The sequence below is a fragment of the Misgurnus anguillicaudatus genome, chromosome 12 (genome assembly GCF_027580225.2).
Source record: "Misgurnus anguillicaudatus chromosome 12, ASM2758022v2, whole genome shotgun sequence".
Classification (NCBI taxonomy): Eukaryota; Metazoa; Chordata; class Actinopteri; order Cypriniformes; family Cobitidae; genus Misgurnus; species Misgurnus anguillicaudatus.
In genome coordinates this window covers 26,370,925-26,394,993 of record NC_073348.2, presented here as the reverse complement: position 1 = coordinate 26,394,993, position 24,069 = coordinate 26,370,925, and the positions used below count along the sequence as shown (strand labels likewise).

The 24,069-nt window shown below is 36.5% G+C and overlaps 2 protein-coding genes across 3 annotated transcripts in view; one reads left to right on the top strand and one right to left on the bottom strand.

Moving 5' to 3' along the window:
* The window catches only part of mtus2a (microtubule associated tumor suppressor candidate 2a), a 92,306-nt gene that overhangs the window by 47,103 nt on the left and 21,134 nt on the right, over window positions 1–24,069 (bottom strand). The window lies entirely within an intron of this gene.
* LOC129446291 (CD209 antigen-like protein C) lies at window positions 19,580–20,750 on the top strand. The gene is made up of 5 exons (XM_073873704.1): window positions 19,580–19,727; window positions 19,903–20,088; window positions 20,217–20,344; window positions 20,431–20,537; window positions 20,627–20,750. The coding sequence occupies exons 1-5, from the start codon at window positions 19,580–19,582 to the stop codon at window positions 20,748–20,750; spliced, it is 693 nt and encodes a 230-aa protein (XP_073729805.1).

The following is a 24,069-nucleotide window of genomic DNA, read 5'->3' as shown; positions in this document are numbered from 1 at the left end:
GACCACTAAATCACTTCAACCGTCAAGTGTAAGATACAAGTGTGTTTGTGCAGGAAATCAGAATGGGGAGAAGTTATCGCAATCCGTAACACAGCCTATTAAATGGGCAACAATCCGGGAATGAGCATATTGACGTGATGGCAAGAGACTGTCACATAGTTCCGCCCACAATACTGCAGACTGATGAAGTGTTAAAAGCACCCACCTACACTCTCACTCGCAAATTAAGACTGATATCAAGGTACACCATGCAGACTGAATCTCATAATAACGCCATACATATATGTACATAAATAAAAGCAATATTGACACAAGGTATCAGCGGGGAGCTAATCTGAAACCCTGGGACAAGCAATCAAGCTTTTATCAGAGAGATGATGTGTTAGTGCTTAGCTTGTGTGGCAATCTAAACAGTGTTGCTAAAATTAAGCCCTGAGTATATTGAACACAGCATCAAAGGTTATGTCTTGAAACATATTACTTTTACTGTTATTTAGTGCCATTAGTTGTTACTTTGTCGGTGCTGTTTGTCTAGACAGAATACAATTAATTTGTATATAAATTATCAACTCTATAGGAGTTTACAATGTACTGCACAGGTGAACATGATATGTAATGATGGGAGTTCAATGATTTTCTTTATCACTTTGGAGTATGCACCACAGTTTATATTATATTGTCGTGCAGAGTACCCATACTGCAAAAAATAAAATTCTCTGGCCAAAAATATATTTGAAATATATGCTTAATACATTTTGTAGAAAGTAATGCTCAATTGAATATATTTTTGAATTTGGAAATATATCAATTTTAACCTTCATATATAAGCATACATTTCAAAATGTGTAAGGGCAAGCATATCCATTTCTAATTTTACATCCCATATGGATCAAATGTATTATTTACAAAAATTATTTTAAATATATGCTAAATACAAGTTAATTTTATAAAGTATATTTGGAAACTAAATATTTAATATTAACCTTTTTAACTCTTTCGCCGCCATTGACGAGTTATCTCGTCAATTAAGAGAAAACATTTCCCTGCCAATGACGAGTATTTCCGGCTTTCCACAATACAGCTATTATCCACCAGGTACCGGAACTTATAAAACCCAAAGTATCATCCTTGGGCATGTCTGTGTATGTTTTGAGGATCGCTCTGAATCTGATCTCTATCAAAAGTATTTCACAAAAATGAAATTATCAGCTTTTTGCTCCAAATTTGCTGTTTTTGAAGAAACCTACTCATATTTGAGAGGTGATCAAAAGAGGATGGATTTTGTTATTTTTTTTTTAACGCAGAGGGTCTGTTTCTCATTTGATATATTGTATGTTTATACCTTATATTTAAAGAAGAATATTTTCTGGAAGGCATTAAACTTTTGTGTAAATCATTAAAAATGCTGGTGCTGGCTAGCAACTTAAAAAAAAATAGCTGGCAACGAAAGAGTTAAAACTGTTTACAGGTTCATAACAAAAACACATTTTTTTTAATATATTTCATTGGATAAAAATATATAAAGGGCTAAATATATATTTTTAATGCTTTAAAATTTATATATTTATTTTTATAAAGCATTACTTTATGTACCATGACCCATACAGCAAAAAATATATTTTTTAATATATTTCAAAATATACCAAAAATTGGCAAAAATAGACGGGTGAAAAGTATATTTTTGTAAACATATTCCAATTTCAGAAAATATATTTTTCTGGCTATTATGAAATATATTTAAAAATAAATATTTTTTTGCCGTATGGGTCATGGTACATAAAGTAATGCTATACCTACAGTATTATATACAGTTTTGGCAAGGTAATACATAACTCTTACTTTGTGTACATATCATCTGAGAAACCGGGCAGATGGGGCAATGCCTCAGGTTGTCTTGACTTTAAGGCCAGGTCAACATGAGCTGGGAATGATAAGTTTACCCTGAAACCCTGTTCTAGTTAAACACACTCTGCCTCCGAGCTGCTAAGAAACTCTTGGGTGCTTGTTTCTCTCTAGTTCACACAAAATGTCCAAATGGTTCAAGCAGAGCTAGCCTGCAGCGGGAGGTTCCTGAAACAAATCACGCACAACATGATTTCCACAAGTAGGGCATATTCCTGGATCAAGATCCTTGTTCGGTCACAGACCAACTTTTTTGTCAACCAACCACAGCCTTAAGCAACAAACCACAGACCAGCTACCAACGTACACCGCGGGTCCCCTAACATGGAAGTCGTCATTTCGCACCACCACGTCATAGCCTGTTTCCAGAAATATATCAAATCCATATGGCTTGCAGCTGGAAAGCTGCTATATAACACCCATAACATGACTGGCATTCTCACGCTTGTCTGTCTGTATTGTCAGATCTGATTAGAGTGTTTTTGATGTTGTTAATTGGCTAGCACAACACCCTTGATCAGAACGTATGTGCAAGGGCGTGAATTCGTGTTCGCAAATAAATCAAGCCAACGCTGAGAGCTCAATCTCTAAGTACCAAATGCAAGAGAAACAAGCTATTATAAATGTCTTGTTATTGTTCTCCAGTCCTGCATGCTCATTAACCATCTGCAGAAATAACTCTCCGTATTCACTTACTGTACTTCATTTTCTGCTAATGGGGTTTGTTTGTTTAAAAAACATACAACAGCTATGCGACGCATTAGCATACAGAGGAAAGCTTTTTTACTAATGAAAGTTTGTTTTGCAATCTTTGACACAAATGCTTAGTAAAATATTTTTTATTCATTAAATGCCATCCTTCCATTGAGTCCCTAGAAAGACATCTAAATTGGTGGCCATATTTGCAATGCTTTTATGCAGCTATTTCTTTTTGACTGCTGGAAAGCCAATCTGTCCAAAATCACTTGCACTGTAAAGAGTTGGATCAAATGTTAACCTAAAGTGACATTTTAAGTTAAAAAAAAGTTTGACCAATTGAAAGTAACATTTTAAGTTGTTTCAACTTCTTACAGTGTGCTTAGGTGACAATAAAAACATATTTCTAAACAACTATAAACTGATATCGACTGTATTTCTTATGCTTTTCCAGGTTGTTCCAGCTACAGTGCATGCCCCTGTTCAGTACATAGCCCCTCATTCTTTAACGATTGATGACGATTGGCTCTTTCTATTGGAAGGCGGGACTTCTTTCTCTACAGTACAGCGGCCATAATGAGAGGTGGATTTCCCCAATTCATAGTAATAAACCTGTGGTGTTTTTAATTTCTGTAGCCTTTGGATAGATTTCCTGACATGTAAACATCAACATAACATCAGCTATGTTTCCATCCAAAGTTGCGTATTAAACTTATGCGCATAATATCGCATTGAACATTTGCTTATGAAGCATGCGTTTCCATCCAGTGCACTGAAGAAAGCAAAATTGTCACTTCCTGATAAACTGGTGCTAAATATCGGTAAAGTGTAAAGCTGCTTTATTCAGTGTTTGAATTGGGGGGGGGGTACTGGGGTGGTCTCGGACCTCCTATAAGCATTGAGATACCCATATAAAGCACAAAAATATATACTGTCCATTATTTGTCCCAATTTTGCAGTAAACTAATCCAAAAGATTTCTGTCTGGAATAAATGTAAACGCTTTAGTGTGTTTCACGCAGATTATTAGATTTAGGATTGGGTTAGGAGCTTTTACATTTTTTTGTCAAACTATTATTTAACACTAATTTGAGGGGTAAAATGGTTAGAGACTGAGTTAAGGTTAATTTGGGGTTTCTTTGATTAAAACAACATTGTTTCGGAAACAACAAAAATGTTTGATCCAGGATCACATCTTTGTGAAATCAATGCGACCCTATAACGATGGGTTAGCTAGGGGACCCCCCGTAATATTTGATATAATTCAAACAGTGACTGTATTTAACAATTTCTGTGTATAATAAGCGCAGCCGGAGACAAAACACTATAAGCTACATCTGCTTTCAGATGAGTATTCATGCTGTTTGACTTGACAGTCAAGTAAGACAGTCATGTAAAGTAATGTAACCAAACTTTTGAGATAAAAGTCTTAACTTTTTTTTTCCACATTTTAGATGCTGTGCAATGAGTTCTGTACAATGGTTAGTCCAGTTATGCCGTCCAAAAGTCACATGACTTTTTGATGCACATAAGGATTTATTTAGTTGAAGTGTTTCCATCCTAGTTCATACAGAATTTTTCTTATCAGATAAGAAATTTATGCCACTCAATTATGCGCATACGTAGAACTTGCATTCTATATTGCAATTATGCACATCTTGGCATTTTTATCCAGTGTTTTTATGCACAAAATGTAAATAATGTTCAGCTAATCATGGCTACTGATCAATAAGCATTAAGGACTGGAACTTTCATTTATCAAGTTTATCTTTACAGGTCTACAAACTGGTAAGTGTGACAGCAGCTCTCTCTCTTGTACTTTTAAAACGAAAGTTTTGGGAGAGGAATCTTCTAAGCTTAGAGAAATGAATTCACCCCAATATGTGATTAACACCCCTATCCACCTGTGATGAAAGAACGCTGTAATAGCGAATGACTACGCAAGACTATGCTGAAGCTTTGAGGATCAGTGTGCATCAACTTTCCGGTTTTCACATCCTGCAACTTTTTTAAGCCTCTCCTCCTCGAACACCTTTTAATACATCAGAAGAAGAACACAAGTCACATTTAAAACAAAGACACAGTTGGCTTTTTTAACTTCTGCGGCTGCCTGAATGCTATTTTGTGTATTTTGTGTGAAAAGGACTTTTGAGGTACTAATACACACATTCTACGTACAAAGGTGCATTTTTTAAAATGGTACCACCCTAAGAACAGCTTTTGTAGCTTTATTTCTAAGAGTGCACAATGTGTCCCCTTTAAGATGAGATCAGCCTAAGGGTCACGTTTTATACCTTACTGAATTTTTAGTTCAGTTCTATTTATAGAGGTGAAGAGCAACAGTAATTAACACATTCAGATCCAAGTAATTAAAAAACGGAGCTTCACAGCAGGTAAATCTGTTGCAGAGAAAAGTGTGTTAACTCATGTTGTTGGTTGCTTTGTATCTTTGTTGTGGATACCTGAAGTAACAGCTTCAGAAGTTAATGCTTCAGAAAGACCCATAGACCAAAGACCATTTCTTTATCCCCTCTGGAGATAATAAACCTTAAGCTAGAAGTATAGATCCGTTTTTTTTTTTTGTATCCGCGAGGGTCATTTCACAGTGTGCGTGATGCAAATTTCTTCATCAGGGTAGTATGCACACTGTACGCGCACCGCCAGATTTTTGTAATCGTGTGTAGTTTATACACGTAGGTCAAGTATGCACATTGTATTTTGTTGCACTGCGCATGCATCGAACATCTGTGTACGCGTATGAGTAAAATAAACTATGCTTTGCAAGAATGGCGTTCGATCGTGCGCATAAGTTCGCTAACATGTAAAAAACTATACACTTTACACTTTAGCCTTTACACTTTTTTTATAATAATCGTACGTTTTTGCAAGATCAACTTACGTATGCATTCATACAAATTAGCCAACTCTTTTTTAGCCAAAAATATGTACGAATTCTTGTGAGATCAGGCTGATATAGCGCACAATTTTAAAACTTCAGTATGAAGCTGTTGAATCTGTTGAACTTTAATTTACATTAATTTAGCATAACTAGATTTGCTAATATTTTAGCAAAAAATCTTTAATATAGTTGAATTAATAACAGTAAATCAAACTTTGATTACGTTTTTTGGAAATGAGTTTTGAAAATTTGATAGTACAAAGTCAAACATATTTAGGTCAAGGAAAATGATGTTAAAGAAATATTTAAAGGGGACAGAGAATGAAAAACTATTTTTACATTGTCTTTGTGGAATAATGGTAGTCTACCCGCATTCACAAACATACAAAAAGTTCTAGACATGCTAAACATCTCAGTCTCACAGAAATTCCTCTTTCAGAAATGTCAGCCAGAAAACAGCCCAATCTGAAAAACTGATGCTTATGACATCACAGGCATCTAACTGCCCCTCCACTTTAAAATAATTGGCTACATTTTTTGAGTGGCAACAAAGTCAGCCAATCAGTAATGAGATTGCAAGTTAAGCCAGTAGGGGGAGCCAAATAGGTGCAAAACCACTTGTTTAAAATCCCCCACCCTAATAGAGCTATCAGAGAGATGTTTTTAGGAAGCTTCTAAGGCATTACAGACCCAAACAAAAAAAAATTTGTCTACATGTCACATCACCGAATAAGGATAAATACCCCGTTCAATCATTCTATGTCACCTTTAAGAGTCTACAACATGTCAAGGTTATTTAGGGGCTGTTCACATATCACATCTTTTGTGCGCTCAAGTTTGTTATTTCAAATGTAGGCACGGGGTATGTGTGCTCATAATGGAAGCAACGTGGTTGCGACAAGCACGCGATCGCAACGAGCACACAGTGAGACGCGTCCGTTTTGTTCCACGCGCGTCCGCACCACATCGAGTTAAAAACATCTCAACTTTTCAGAATACCGCAAGTGCACCACAGGTCATGTGACAAGAACCTACCAATCAGCTTCCTCACCTTTTCCGTTACTTTGAAACCTCAGCAGGAAAATGGAGGAGCAGATCATAATTGCGGTCGAACGACAGATGCCCCAGGAGCGCAACTGCCCGAGCGCTTTGGAAAAGATAAAGTGGCACACCTAGCGGTTTCCACGCATTTTTAGGCGCGGTATGTGATCGGACCCTTATTCATCATATGCAAATTTGACAATTTTATATATGGACATGCAAAAAATTATTATTAAGTATGGTAAAATGTAGTAAATTCATGTGATACATGGCCTTTCGTTGGCTTACTCTCACAGTATAATACTTATAATAATCTAGTGTTTTTTTACTTTTGGTTGCCACAGTACATATAGTGGTTTCAACAAGTGCAAGTTTGCACAAATTTCTTTCTCTTTTTTTCTTGTGCGGAAGAAATCAATGCATCATGCCGTGTCAGCCCCATTGCTGATGTAATGTGCTCTGTAAGCAGAGAAATCTGCACCAAACAGCACCACGAGGGTCCCTAAGAGAAGCCAATCAAAGCAGAAACAGACGCCTCAGTCAGAGTAAACATGCCAGCCTAAAAAAATTGTTTTTATCAAGTGTAAAACTAGGGCATGATAGAGTATGTCAGGACGTGGATGAGCTCTCCAATCCAACGTTTACCTCCTAATGACAGAAAATGAATAGTGAGCATCTTCAAATTACTCAATCGACACAATGAGCTAAAGCGATGGTCTTAATTAAATATCGAAAACACATCGTTTAGGGAATTATTGATGGTTCACCGTAATCATCTGCATATTTCTGCTGGCCCTTGGTCACGGTGGGAGAATTTGGGGGGTGGGCCTGAAAAGCGGAACCGAGCGGAGGCACTGGCTTAATTCGGTGAGACTAATGGTATTTGAAAGCCCTTCTTTTCCTGTCATGGACTAAGGATGTGCATGCCAATCAAGGTACAGAGCGAACGGATTTCATAGATGCAGCCACGACAATGGAGAAGAGAAGACTGTCTAAATCTCTGGCATGTGAGATCATTTATAAAAGCAGATTTGTAAGGTTATGCCATTTTTGCATTATTCCATTATGAAAAATCTAAATTTTCTTGATCTTTTATTAACAATCATGCATGCCAAAGTACAGCTCAAAGGTTCCTCCCCTCAATATGTATTTCAGACCTTGCAAAAAGTGGAGCACTTTTTCAACTATACTGTACTGTACTGGCCCATTAACAAAACACAAAAATATTGAGAAGTAATTCTGACATAGAAAGCCCTGGAGTGGAGCCCACTTATGGAAAATTCATGTTTTTGATGTCGCTCCAGCTAGAAACATTTTATACATTTCCACCGAATGGGATGTAAGACGGCTCTTTCCGTACAGAGGTCGATTGTGCTCCAGTTCATCTGTCAGAACCCTCTTATTTTCCTCTGGGATGAGATTTGACAGCGCCTCAAAACATTGTGACAAGCGAGTGAGATTGTTAGTCATGTTTTGACTACAAACTGGGTTCATTTCAGACACAGATTTCAGAGCTGCTGAAAATTTCCCCCAATTCATGCAGCTATCAACAAACTCGACCTCAATACCACAGTCAATGACTTACATGTCTTACTATAATATTGGCTGCTATTTAGGTGAAATTGGTCAATAAATGGGGGCTGACAAAAAAGAGCAACTTTTATGTTGCTTCGCACAACATTACTCACGGCTACAAACACAGTGTTATTAAGATGATGATGTGTTGAATACAGTACTGTATATGAACAGTTATGTCACCACATTGATCCCCAAATTCAGCTATTATTACTTTTCTTGCATTTACAATGCCTAGATCTGCATCTCTAGAAAATGCTCCACATAATTCTGCCAAATTGAAGCACCTGTACAGATTCATACAATTAGAATCCAGATTATTGTATTTTCCTAATTCTATTTACACATTTGAATTTGCATCAAATCAGCGTGGCAACTGCATTTCACACAATGCAGTATTCTGCTTTACAGATGTAAAGTGCATGAGAGATAATTGAAGGTCTTGCAACAAAGGAGTGTAAATATTTGCATGCAGTTTGCTGACTAAATGGATGTATTTGAACCGCATTGATTGCCAAGAGAACCATCTGCCTATACAGCAGCAGTACATTTTTTTCCAGAAATCCTGGAATGTTTGGTCTCGTCCGCAGACAGACAGACAGACAAAGGGCAAGACAGACAGACAAAGGGCAAGATATATATATATATATATATGTATATGTATATGTATATATATATATATATATATATATATATATATATATAGAGAGAGAGAGAGAGAGAGAGAGAGAGAGAGAGAGAGAGAGAGAGAGAGAGAGAGAGAGAGATGCTTGATTAAGCATGTGGGTAAAGGGAGACGGGGTGTGTTGAAAGGAAGCATATAGTGTTATAGCGGGTGAGAAAATGAGATAAATTTATACATTGTGAGAAAAGGATGGGGGATGTATTAAATAGGAGGAGGGTGGGTTAAAAGTACAGTAGAGCTACTATGGTACAGTATGGTATGGTAGTAAAATTAATGCACCATGGTATGTACATACAATAATAGATTGTAACTTCAGACTTAACCCTCATAATTTTCCTGTATACGTTAGAGTTCCGTGGGGGTCAAAATGATTACAAAAAATATATACATTTTTAATGATTCAAATAATATATTTTTTTTGTTTAATTCCCATCTATACATTAATGCTGTGTTGTGGGAGATAGGAAGCACTTTTGTACCTGTTTATAAATAAATTCCTTAACTACACCATTAGCTTGCATGTAAAATATAATTTTTTTATTTACACAAATTATGATCTAAATTTGATTTAAATTGTTTTTTGATATTTATCTAGATGTTATGTGTTCAATTCGGCCATCTGCTGGTTAGAAAAAAAAACATAAAAGAATTACAGTTTAGGAAATAAATCACTTTGACCAGCAGAGGCCCATAGAGACCCATTCATTTCACTGGATGTGGCCAACTGCTCCCATCACTACTTTAGTGATACATTTTGTGAATTTATGTATATATAAACATTAGAAAGGACATTAAAAATAAATATTTCAAATAGTAGATTCTTTTGTAGTTTTTGATGCATTTTGAAATGTCTGTTTCTACAAAATGCCACAGAAATTTGACTGAATGTGTGTGTGTGTGTGTGTGTGTGTGTTTGTGCGTGCGTGTGTGTATGCGTGCATGTATGTGTGTGCACACACCTGTGCGAGCATTAGAGCCCACCAATTTATTTAATCTTTGTTTTGCATCTGTGGCTGTTTTTTGCGAAATTCTGTAAAAAGTGTCTGACTGTTTGTGTGTGTATGTGTGATTGAGCATGTCTTTTCTTTGGTGAAATTTTCAGATTTATTCTGGATGCATAGATTTTTTACAAATAAAAAGAAAAAAAAAGGATTTGTTTGCATTTCTCATTCATTTTCAATAGGGGTCATTTTGACCCCAAGGGCCTCTTTTGGTAACATTTTTTTAATTTTATCTTTAGAATTACCAAATTTAGCCCAGTTTCTTATATGAATATTAAAAGATAATCTAGAAAAGTCACAAAATCTTATTCCACCCAGATGAAGGGAACCATTTTTTTAACTAACGAAAAGTGGCTTGGGGTCAAAATTAGTTAAAATGGGATTATTTCACCTCTCTGGTGCCTGAAAGTAGTGATGTCCAATGTCTTATTCATGAGCAATAAATGATTCCAGGGAGTTACTGTAGATTACTCAGTGTGACTTCACATGTGTGCTGGTTACATGATCTCACTGTATTAATGGGTGAAAATATGCTGGTCATGGAACTTCAGACACAGGTATTAATATGATCACATTAACACAAGTAACAGAGGATGACATTTATGACAAACAAAAAATTATTTGTTCACGAATTTTGCTACAAAAACACTTACACTCTAAATTCTGATCTTCACACCAGAGCTAGAAGACTAAACACTTTTGTAAGCTTTAAAAATAATAAAATACTTCAAATTTGCCACAACATGACAGTGAGTAAAAGCTCATGTGTAAAAGCTGAACTATTCCTTTAAGTGTTTCTATGTCAATGTGTTTTTATTTTGCATGTGGGTGTCCCATGGGCTCTGACCTCCTCAAGGAGAGATGCTTGTTTAATGCTTAGAGGATGTGAAATTAACGCAGTGGAAAGGTACTAGAAAGAAGACCGTCTACCGTCATATTCAAATTCATCAAAAAACATCAAGGCAAATATTCACAACTGTAGTACAAGTAAAAACTTAAACATTTTTCCAATGGTAATCATAATTTTTGAAATACCATATTTACTGCAGTAAAATTATAATAGCACTTCACAATAAAGTTTCTTAACATTAATAAATGCATTAGCTAACATGAACCAAGAATATCAATATAGCTTTTCAGCATTTATTAATCTTTTAAAGTGCACTCTCCGTTAACTGTATGATTTTGTGCTTATCATGGACATATCTACACATGCCAGCTGTTGTTTGAATTTCCTATAAGTGAACATCAGATCATAAGTGGACGATGCTAAATACAGGTGTAAGATGTGAAATGCTTTGAGCTCATCCACTTTCAACTATTCAGCGGCAGACGAAAACACACAAGACCGGATTGGTTTTGTGGTGTAGACGCTCACGTGGTCAAAAGTGTGTGCGCAGCCACAAAAGGCCACCTACTCCGTGCCTATAGATCTAATGTGTAATGTACTCAGCATTTTTAGTGTAAAACCACAGTGTTCGGCGCAGTCTTTAGGCTGTCATGATAAAACTAAAGCAGCGCTCTCCGCATCTTTTCTAATTTATTTCAGACTTTAAAAGCCCATAGCACATTATCCAATCTGTTTCTCTAAAGGGTTAAATATATACAAAATAAAGATTTACTCAGTGACTGCCAGCATTATGGAATCCACCATTACCTCCAACAAATAAACAATATATGCATATAACAAGTAGATTGATCTGAAGTTAAAGCAACACTGTACACTGTAGTTTCCATGTAAAAATGACTTACAGCTCCCCCATGTGGTTGAAAAGCGCAACAGTGCCTGGTAACAGACACTCTTCTGCAGGCAGGGGGAGGGGCGGGGCTGTGTTTCCTACCCTCCACCTCCACTTTCAGAGTGTGGTTGTAGCAGCTAGGAGGCTGCTCAGGTTGCAGCAACAGTACAATTTGTCCAGTTAAAAGTTGTTCTATCAATGAAATAATTTTAGAGACATTATTTAAAGGTTAAAAAAACTACATAGTGTTGCTTTAAATAAGAAATATGATTTATTTCGTACAGGGCGGAGAGTGAAGAACATCTGGCAACAGTGTGGTTTTGAATATTTGCCCTCTTTTAAATTACTGAAAGTCATGGTGACTGTTTAACACAGTGTTTCTCAAACTTTTTCTGCCATTCCCCACTTTGGAGGTAGGGAAGAGTTCCAAGCCCCACCTGTCCCAATCGCCTGAACAAAATCGTAATCAGCTAGGCTTTAAGTTACCGTGTGACATTTTCTACAGTCTGATTTATTTAAGTTTTAAGCTAGGTTTATGTTTAAATGTGCCGTTTTGAGTGTATGGTCAATAAATAATTGAATTAATAGATTTTCTCCCATTTGTCACGCCCCACTTGTAATGTTCCTATTCCCCACCAGTGGGGCCCGCCCCACACTTTGAGAAACACTGGTTTAACACGTCACATTCATGATTTTCTGGAAAAATGTCACTTTTTCGCATCAATCCACAAGCATTTAAACCATAAACAATGGACTATCACTTTAATTGAGCAGAGCATTGCATCCAAAAAAAGAGAACTATAATGCCAGTGTTAAAAAAATCTCCTAAAATAAACGCTATGTCAGTGACTCAAACTCCACACGTCATTCACACTACAACCAAAAAAGCTACCTTAAAATGTATACTTTGTTAAAAAAATACATTAAAAATCCTTTAGAATTTTTACAAAATATTTTCATTATGCAGTATAAAAGAAATTACATTGCATTATGGAACATACTAAATCAGCTGAGCTCACATCATGTTTATTTTATATACATTAAAAAGCTGTGATCTCATTCTACAGCTTCTCTGACGTTTCATTCAAGAAAAATGACTATTTAAGGAAGAAATTATTAATGAAGAAAACGGATACCACATGCTCTTGACCACAGTGGTAAAGTATCATCTATAAGTATAAACTCAAAAGCAGAACTCTTTACAACAGTGCCAATCTTTACATAAACCACTCAAGAACAACTTTTAGTGATATTCCAACTTCAACAGACTGAAAAAAAATTGGCAATATGAAGATTCCTGAGATGCAGGTAATAGACACAGAATATGGTGAGGAGGAGATGAATGTCTATGCCAACACAGAAGATATGAACACTTATGAAGAATGTATGATGTCTGGAACAGAAAACTTTGACACCAAGAAAAAACAAACATCTCAACACACAGGTACAGAGACTTAATTTATTATGACACACACACACACGTTTGTAGACCCTTTAGAAATGTTGTCTAAACATTGTCAGATTTGTACAAATAAGAATAAATATTGTTTGAAAAGACCAAATATGACCCTTGCGGAAAATTGAGTCAGAATAAATGTTTAAAAATGAGTTATATTTTGGCATTCTTAAAAAACCTCAAAAGGATGCATGATTTGTTGGAATCAGACTTACAAATGACAGAGCTACACCTGCGTGAAGTCCTTTTTGAAAACTCAAAATCATAAAATATACTTTTTTCTTTCTTTTATTGTTCTATTAACATTGAGACAGACAGATTTAACATCAATCAAGTCCCGAACTTTATTTCGCTTAATAACTCTTTTAACATCAAGCAAGTCCTGCAGCTATTTAGGATGGTAGACCTCCAGGAAAACGTTTAAATAAAGATAATTTTAGATGATCATTTTAATGACTAAGGATTATGATAGCTAGATGAGGGTACAATGTAGGCTACTTTTTTATATGAAAACCTGAGTTTCTACCAACATCGACATTTTTACTTTTGCCTGTAGCTCAAAATTAAACTGTGCGCATTTCGACTATCTTAGACAGCACCGGTCACAAATATGAGGCTTGACCTTAATCAAACAGAAATGTTGTGAAATTTTTTTAAAGGTTTGTAAAAATTTAAGAACAACTATATCTAAAAAAAGATTAATCTGCATATTTGTCATCTTCAGGAAGTGAGGGTGTGATGAACAGAAGATACAGATCAGTTACAGTGTGTTTGGTGATGCTGTGTGTTCTTCTACTGACTGCAGTCATAGTGTTGTGTGTCCTCATCAGTACAAACAATCAACAGTTTAACATCAAGACCACAATCCTCACTGAAGAGAGGGACCAGCTACAAACCAAATATACCAGCATCACAGAAGAGAGAGACCAGCTACAAACCAAATATACCAGCATCACAAAAGAGAGAGACCAGTTACTTTCAAAGTCTGCAAACTTGATAACAAAAATTGATATATTATTAACCAACAACAACAACCTTAATAATCAAAGAGAGCAGTTAACCCAACTGATAAATACAACGATGGAGATTCTAAAAGCAGGTACTCTTAAAAAAATATATACTGTACAACAATTTATGAAAACCATAATAGACTGCATCATTCATTGTGGGCTAATATAATTGTTTGTGTTTTCAGATGGATGGATTTACTATCAGTCCAGTTTGTACTTCATTTCATCTGAGAGAAAGAACTGGACTGAGAGCAGAAGATACTGTAGAGAGAAAAGAGCAGATCTGATCATCATTAACAACTATGATGAACAAGTGAGTAAAAGAAGTTTTGTATCTGCTGCAGGTGATGGGGGGCAGTTGTCTGTTATAATGCAAATGTATTATTTCATCTTCTCAGGATTTTATTACGAAGAATTATGGTGAGGGCGGACACTGGATTGGTTTGCCTGACAGTTATAAGAAGAACAGATTGGTTACTAACAGCCCACTGAACTCTACCATGTGAGAATTCACTAAATTTAACTGATTATTATCCAATAAAACAACACTGATTTAATGATGATCTGTTGTTTCAGGTCCTGGGAGTCTGAAGAACCCAATTACCAAACTAATGACTACTGTGCTTTGTCTTATTCTTTAGGGTGGAATTATATGGTGCCATGTTATAGTGCTCAAAAATTTATTTGTGAGAGAAATATCTCTATATCATTGTAAAACTTCTTAAACACGCTTTTTAGTCTTTAACAAAGATAAGTCCTGTCTACGAAACCATCCCTTGATTTTCAAGTAACTGTATGTAATTAAAGGGATACTTCACCGATTTAGCATTCAGCTTTGTATCTGTAGAAACCCGGCAGTATTACTGAATGACCATGTTTCCCTCCCTCATTTCCCCCTGAGAGGAGAGATATCTGCATTTTGGTTCTGCAAAAAAGTCCTCCGATGATGTAATATGACGATTTTTGCATCATCGGAGGACTTTTTTACAGAACCAAAATGCAGATATCTCTCCTCTCAGGGGGAAATGATGGAGGGAAACATGGTCATTCAGTAATACTGCCGGGTTTCTACAGATACAAAGCTGAATGCTAAATCGGTGAAGTATCCCTTTAACCTTTTGATTGTACATGATACATTCTAATTAATGAAGCTTTTAAGTAAATGTGCTTTTAGTTTTTTGTGTATTTAGTTAGTGTTTAATGTTGTGAATAACATATGTAACCTAAAAAATAATGATAATAAAGATTTTTAAACAAGTTTCAAACATTCCTTTATCTGCCATTAGTCAGATAAACAGATAGCTGCACCCCAAACTGGTGCAGCTATCTGTTTAAAGGCAATAGCGCTTTTTCACCATCAGCCCAAACTGTTCTAAGAAATGAAAGGAATGGTACAGTACATATTTTCACGTGAGTCTGGTTTGGCACAGCATGATTACAAACCCTTTTCGTCCCAAAATTCTCAGCATGGTTTTAAAGGCAGTGTTTCCCAACCCTGTTCCTCCTGAAGGCACTCCACCAGTTTTGGATATCTCCAACATCTAAGCCCATTATTTCCAACCTTAAAATGAGATTATTTCACCTCTCTGGTGCCTGAGAGGAGTAGTGATGTCCAATGTCTTATTCATGAGCAATAAATGATTCCAGTGAGTCAGATTTCTGATAAGCATGTAGGAGGGCGGAGCCAGGCTAGTAAAAGTAAACACTTACGGTGTAAACGGGTGTGAAATGTTTTTTTAGCTCGTCCACTTTCAACCACATTCAGAGGTAGCTGAAAACGTATTTTACCGGATTGCTTTGTGGTATATGTGGTCAAATCGAGCAACCACAAAAGACTGCCTACTCCCAGCCTATAGTTCTAATGTGTAATGTACTGAGCATTTCTAGTGTGAAACCACAGTGTTCAGCGTGGCCTTTAAGCTGTCATGATAAAACTAAAGCGGCACGGCACTCTTTGCCTCTTTCTTTTCTGTTTTATTTGACGAGCGAAAGTTGTGTGAGTTTATTTCATTAAAGCTACAGTCGGCAACTCTGGAGGATTGAGAGGATTTCGAATGTTTACAATTTTCATGCCCCTCCCACACTACCACCGAGCAACCTCTCATCGAGCTCGTCCTCGTCAGTGTGTGTGCAAGCGTACTTAGATAACACTCAGAAATACAATCAATGGTTGCTTGAAACCTTTAAAATCTCATAGATCTCTCCACCTTTCAAATGCCGGTCCGATATTGATCCTAATTTTATTACGGGCACGGTCACTTTCTATCTTTGTTTCCTTGGTTGTTTTCTTTTCCTTGGTTGTTCTCCTAGCTCTGGTTGTTAAACGAGAACTTGGAAGTTTGTTAGTGAATGTTTTCTCTGCCATCAAGTTGCGTTCAATCCAACACAACTGTGAACTTCAGGCGGATGCATGTGATATTAGGTGTTTCTCAATGTCAAGGATGCTTCCTTGGCAGAACTGGTCCTTCCAAGTCACATCCTTTAGGCAAGGCGAGGCTCCTCTTTAGCATTCAGAGAACACGTTAATGGAACAGGCTAGCAAGTGCACGTCATTATGTCAGTGAAAAGGTGTGCTTTTGGCACTGCACGCATAAGATTGGGGGTGATTTAAGACTGCGAAGACCGCAAAGGATACACATATGCATCCTTTCCTGTATATGGGATATTATTTAATTTTTTTATATATATAATTTTATATGAAATAAATCAACCTTAGAAATATACGCGACATAAACAGAATAATATTAATACAAAACATAACTTATAATACTAAAACTGACAAGAAACTTGTTTCTGCTAAATACACACTTAAATAAAGGTTTTCATTTTTTATTTTAAAATATCCAGCCGTTATATTCAGCCGTTACAGGCATGCAATGAATCTTGGGATAGCCTTGGTTGTGGAGGATCCATTCGTTCTATCCTTAACAGCACGGAGAAATAAGGACGCATTTTGAGGCTTCATTTTAAGCCTCCTTCGAATTGGGACGGCCTTACTAGCTGCTGCTTCAGCGCCGCTCCTGCTAAATTGTTAACATGGGCGATGAAAACAATACGTGCTTTGACCATCCCCTCAAAGTCAACAGGACAGAAGACGAAAGTGGACAAAAGAGATAGATTTAAACACCAGGTGTGAACAGGAATGTGTCTTATCATCTGTGATCCGGTCGACTAAAATTGACCTTAATACCAGATGTAAATGTGCTCTTGAAGGGACACTTTTTTTTTGAAAATATGCTCATTTACCAGCTCCCCTAAAGTTAAACATCTGATTCCTACCATTTGGTGTGGCGGTACCACTTTTAGCTTAGCACAATCCATAGAATCGTATTCCTCCATTAGCATCGTGCCTAAAAAATCTCTTCTGTATCTCACTCAATGGTACCATTTAGAGATAAAGTTAGAAGTGACCAAACACATCAACGTTTTTTCTATTTAAGACGAGTAGTTATACGAGCAAATTTGGTGGTACAAAATAAAACGTAGCGCTTTTCTAAGCGGATTTAAAAGAGGAACTATATTGTATGGCGTAATAGCACTTTTGGGAGTACTTCGACTCGCCTGAAAAGTCCGCTCCCCTTCTCACTCTCATAATGGGAGAGGGAGGGTGTTACTGCGCCGAGTCGAAGTACTCCCAAAAGTGCTATTACACCTTATTACACGGCTCTCTGGAATGCTTGATTCTGATTGGTCAGTTGAGACATTTGCAGGTTCGTTCTTTTCAAATAATAACCGCTCCAAAATAATAACGCATAGCCTGTACTACTTGCACGAGTAAAATCGCTCCGCGCCAATAAAGATCAATAAAGATTACTGTTTGTTTGGCGCCATCTTGTGACAAACACTCGACAACCACGACAAGACACAGACAGCTTACTGAGACTGAACTTGACAGCTACGAAGCCATCACACAAAAAAAACAGAATGGGCATTAAAACTTCTCAAAGACTGGCTAAAAGAGAAAAAATGGAGACAGACAAGTATGAAGCAGAGGATCTTAATAAGGTATTACGATCATTTTATGCATCTGTGCAAAGTTTCGCGGAAGGATAAAAATGTTAATTTAAAACAAATATGCCAATAAAACGTTTCAAATTCATATTCATGTCCAGTTTTTTTTCTTATGTGGCAAGTAGCCGTGTAATAAGCGGGATAATGTAGAGGCAGCCGGTAGTTATTGGGAAATAAGCCCCTTCAGTGTGATACAAGACCCTCCGCTTCGCGTCGGGTCCTGATCACACTGTCGGGGCTTATTTCCCAATAACTACCGGCTGCCTCTACATTATCCCTTACATAAAATGTAGCTCCTCTTTTAAATACGCTTAGAAAAGCGCTACGTTTTATTTTGTACCACCAAACTTGCTCGTATAACTACTCGTCTTAAATAGGAAAAACGTTGATGTGTTTGGTCACTTCTAACTTTATCTCTAAATGGTACCATTGAATGAATGGGGCTAAGCTAAATGCTATCGAAGCGTCACAGCGCGCTCCAGCGCTTATGTGCACGCACACACATGATAGAGGGATGTATCAACAATTCTTAGTTAAGGTAATAACATAGTTTAATATTGAAAATGAGTAGACTATTCCTTTAATGCCAGAAGTAAAAAGGGCCTCAGAGTCTGCCACCCGCAGGGGCCAGAAACACCACAGATCTTAACACAGGCATGTCTGTCGTGACACGATCTGCTGACACTGTAGCTGTCTTTAAGGCTCGGCTAAAAACCCATCTCTTCCGCCATTACCTCACTTCCTAATAACGGACTTACTATCTTTCTCTATTTACCTTTCTCTTTATCTCTACATTTCTTAAAAAAAATTACTAACCAACCCTTGGCTATGTATATTGTGTTGGACTTGATTAGACTATTTCCAGTGCACTTGTATTGCTGTTCTTGTGTTGCTATAATTGCTTCTATTGTTTACCTCACTTGTAAGTCGCTTTGGACAAAAGCGTCTGCTAAATGACAAAATGTAAATGTAAATTGCATGTAAAATGCACATCATTTTATACGCTTTAGATGTCACACGATCTTAGATGTCACACATTGACCTCAGATGTTTTTTTTATGCTGCTCATTCAGTTTGTTAAAATGAAATACAAGCACAAAAAGAACCGAGCAATGCTGTCAACTAAAAGAAAACTATAATTCCAGTCAAAACCTCCACACATCATTAACACTACAACCAAAAAAGCTACCTTAAAAGCTATACTGTTAAAGAAATAATAATAATAACAATTCTTTAGAAATATTTTTAAAAACTTTTCATTATGCAGTATAAACAAAGTTATATTGCATAGAAATAGCTCACATAATGTTAATTTTATTACATTAACAAGCTGTCATCTCATTTTGACTGGTTTACTTTTTCAAGAAAAATGACTAAACGTTAAGGCCAGCGGATACCACATGCTCTTTACCACAGTGTTAAAGTATCATCTATAAGTAAAAGCTCAAAGGCCGAACTATTCACAGCAGTGTAGGACATCTTAACGTAAACCACTCAAGAAAAACTTTCAGTGATATAAAATCCAACACACTGACAAGAAAATTGGCAATCTAAACATTCCTGAGATGCAGGTAATAGACAAAGAAGATGGTAAGGAGGAGATGAACGTCTATGAAAAATTAAAAATGGAAGAATTAAACACTTATGATGTCTGTATGATGTCCGGAATAGAAAACTCAGACACCAAGAGAAAACAAACATCTCAACACACAGGTACAGAGACTCAATTTATTACGACAAAGTACATTCAGTACTGCAGCTGTAAGTTTATAGACCCTTTAATAATGATGTCTAAACATTGTCCAATTTTTAAATAATACAGTTGAACAAAGTCTATTTAAAAAGCACAACTGTATTTAAAGAAGATTTGTATATCTGTCATCTTCAGGAAGTGAGTGTGTGAAGATGAGAAGATACAGATCAGATACAGTGTGTTTGGTGCTTCTGTGTGTTCTTCTACTGACTGCAGTCATAGTGCTGTGTGTCCTCATCAAAAACCTCACTAAAGAGAGAGACCAGCAAAGGAACCAGTTAACTCAGTATATAAATGTACTGATGAAAATTCTAAAAGCAGGTACTCTTAAAAACACTTTAACTATATATAAAAAAAATTACTATACAAAAATGTATAAAACTCATCATAAACAGCATAATTGTATGTGAGTTGGATTGACAGGCTAATAGAATTGTTTGTGTTTACAGATGGATGGATGGAATATCAGTCTAGTTTGTATTTCATTTCATCTGAGCAGAAGAGCTGGAGTGAGAGCAGAAGTTACTGTAGAGATAGAGGAGCAGATCTGATCATCATTAACAACAAAGAGGAACAAGTGAGTGAAAGAGGTTTTGTATCTGCTACAGGTGATAGGGGGTCAGTTGTCTGTTATAATGTGAATATGGTACGTTATCTTCTAAGGATTTTATTGAGAAGATATCTGGTACGACAAGATTCTGGATTGGTCTGTCTGACGTTGATGAGGAGCGCAGATGGAAATGGGTTGATAACAGCACACTGAACACTAGGTGAGAAATCATTAAATTTAACTGATTATTATCCAATAAATGATTCTCACAGTCAACACTGAAGATTTAATGATTATCTGTTGTTTCAGCTTCTGGGCATCTAAAGAACCCAATGGAGATAGAGGAGAGAACTGTGCTGAGTCTGCTTCATCAGAATGGAATGATCAGTCATGTAATAGTAATCGAAACTGGATTTGTGAGAGAAAACAATAAAAATATTCAGTAAATGGTAAGCACCCAAGAAATTTTACGCATAAACACCAGGACCTTTAGGTCATTTTAGAGAGACTCTCTGAGCAGGTCAAAGTTTAAGTGATTTGAGTCAAACATATACTTTTAGAGGGCTATATCATTCATAGTAAAACTTCTGTTAAATAGTTTTATGTTTGAGATATGTGAATAACATTTGGTTTTACATTATACATTCCAATAAATGAAACTTTTAAGTAAATGTGTGTTTAGTTTTGTGTATTTAGTTATGTGTGTTTGATGTTGTGCACCAGTGTGAGTAACATATGGAGTAACTGGTATGTTGTAATCATTGTTTAGGCTTTAGTTTGTACAATATAAGTGCACAAAGGAGAAATCACTAGAACAAATAACATGTGTAACTGTGTAACTGTGCTGTGTTACCAGAAAAATTATTATAATAAAGGCTTCTATCAAATTTCAAACATCTGGGGCTTTTTCACCGTCGGGTGTAAAAATCTACAATATCACATTGTGTGCATGCTGCTAAAGCAAACAGTGTAGCCAACATAATATAATTATGTTACTATTATGTTTTATTAGTGTTAAATACATAGAAACTTTTATAAAAACCACGTGCATTGACAAACTACAGATGAAATCATCTTTAACTACACTAAAGCTACAAAAGTTAAAAGTATGATATGGACAATATGGACAAAAGGCTGAAGTCTACATGCAGCCCTGGTACAGTGATTTTACCAAGGTGAAGAACTTTTAGGGTTTTAACTTTGTGTTATATTTAAAGGGGCATTATGTAGCTTATTAATTAAAAAATCTTTAAGATAGAGTTTTCATTTGTATATTTATGAGCCAACCATAATGTAATAGAAAGAATGACAACTTGATTGTCCTCCACGGTTGTCTCTATCAGCCTTTACGCTCTTTTGTGTGTGGAGGAGTCGGGTCCGAATTGGCGCGAAATTCAAAACGTGACGTCATGCGCGTGCTCATCTACTTGGGCGTTCCAGCCATTAGTAAACAGCGGCAATTTCTAGCATGTTTCAAATGGACTCTGTAGACGGAAAGAAGCGAGCAACTTCCAGCACAATCCAGAGACTCACGGAAACTCCTCGTAAGTTTAAAAAATCCTTATCTAGTGCGGTCAAAATAGAGCGTTACCGGCATCGGGGCAAAGACAAGAGTAAACATCGGATTGGCTTTTGATTCTTGGAGGAAGCTCCAGTCAGCGCTGGGTATGAAAACAGGCCCTGAGTTGGCTTTCTTTTTACTGCAAAGGTAAGACAGTTACAGGCCATTTGTAACATATTATTTTATTGTTATGTGGTGTAATGCTAACAATAGCATGCTAGCCAAATGTGGATGCTATGTAACTTAGCCAGCCACAGGACTGTTTCAAAAGTTACTGTCTTATATGAATTATCTTTATTCAGAGCATGCGTGCATTAAGATTGTGATTGTCGGGAGTGTGTTTTACAGTGTAGTGTTACAAAACTTTTAGAAGTAGACTTCAGTTGAAAATATACTGCAACATTTTACTAAAATATTGTCTGTCAAACAATAACCTTACAGTACTGTAACTTTTCTTACATCTGTAAACATGCTGGTGAATCTCAGTGAGTTGTCTGTGGTTGCTACGGCAACTCTGATTGTTGTGGTTGTGCTCATACGAGTGTGCCCACCGAGAACGAGCATGAGACTGGCTGCAGTTTCTATAACAGCCACTGGTGTCAGTAACGGTTAGAAATTTCAGAACATACGCAATGCTCCTTTAAGAACAATCATTGACTGTAGTAAACTCACAACATTCTGTAATTTACATTATATATTTTTACCATAACAATAACAAGATCTCACTTCATTCTACCGCTTCTCTGACTAGTGACTTTTTCTTGAAATAAATAAATAAAATATATATGTATATATGTAAGGAAGTACTTATTAAACATATGTCAGGAATAAAATCTTTTTTATCAACCAATAATAATCACATGCTCTACACCAAATGGTAAATCTTCTAAAAATAGAAGAACAGCAGAAAAAGCATCTTGCAAGGCTTCAAAAGAATCCTAATTTCAAAAAGAACTTCTTGGCCGAAGCCGAATAAAACGAAAAAACTCAGCCGAAGGCCGAATACCAAACAATTTTTTTTATTTTCCTAATTATTTGGCCAATTTTCTCACCATTGCACAAGTTACATTTTTACTACATTTATTTCACATTATTTAACAATTATTTAACATTCCAGCAGTCATTATAGGGCCTTTTTACACCTGGTCACTTCTTTGATCAGATCTGAACTATCTGACTTGTTATAACTTGTTACGGACACAATAAAATGCTTTCACCAACACGTTTGCAGCATTTGCACGTCTCTCACTCTGCGCTGGTTGCTATTTGATCGCGTCATCAAAGGCATTATTGTTCTGTAAAATTAATTCGGCTTTTTCGGGGAAAATTAGTTTTTTGCTATTTTCGGCAAAATAATTTCAGTGGCCGAACATTCGGTGCATGCCCAGTGCAAACGTGCAGTTAATATATACATTGTGTGAAACTGGACATAGAAGCTATGTGTCTGAAACTGCAGAATGTAGCATCTATTTACATATATATCTATGGTGGACCATAGTGTCACGGTCGGTTAATACCGGAAAGTGGAAACAAAAGGATGAACCCAAACGCAGAGGAATGTATGAAAATATAACTATATTTTAATAAAACCGAACAAAACAAACCCACGTGGGGGTAAAACAGAACATGAAATAATAACTCTGTGATGGAACACAAATTAGAACATGAGAATAACAGGTAACAGATAACTGAGTACATAAACACTGAATATACAACAACGCACGCACACCACACAGAGAACACAAGGGCATTATATAGACAGCACACCAATGAGGAACAGGTGAACATAATTAATCACGTAAGACACGAGTACATAAGGGAGTAGGGTGAAAGTGACAAGACACTGGGAACACGTGTCACACATACATGATGTGAAAACACACGTGTTCCCACATAAACACAATGCTGCCATGGCCTTGCCCTCTAACATCCCACCTGGATAATAACCAGGGTCAGGCAAGACCATGACAGCCACAAGACACTGGGAACATGTGGAAGCCACACACTATATGCCTCCACATGCTCCCACACAGAACATAGTACTGTCATGGTCTTGCCAGATACACTCAAACCTGAGTCTAGTGCAAAATATCTGGCAAGCCCATGACACATAGATACACCTATATCTATGGTCCGGGCTGTGGGATTGAGTGGAGGTGTGACTAATTCGTATTTTCAAAGAACTGTGTTT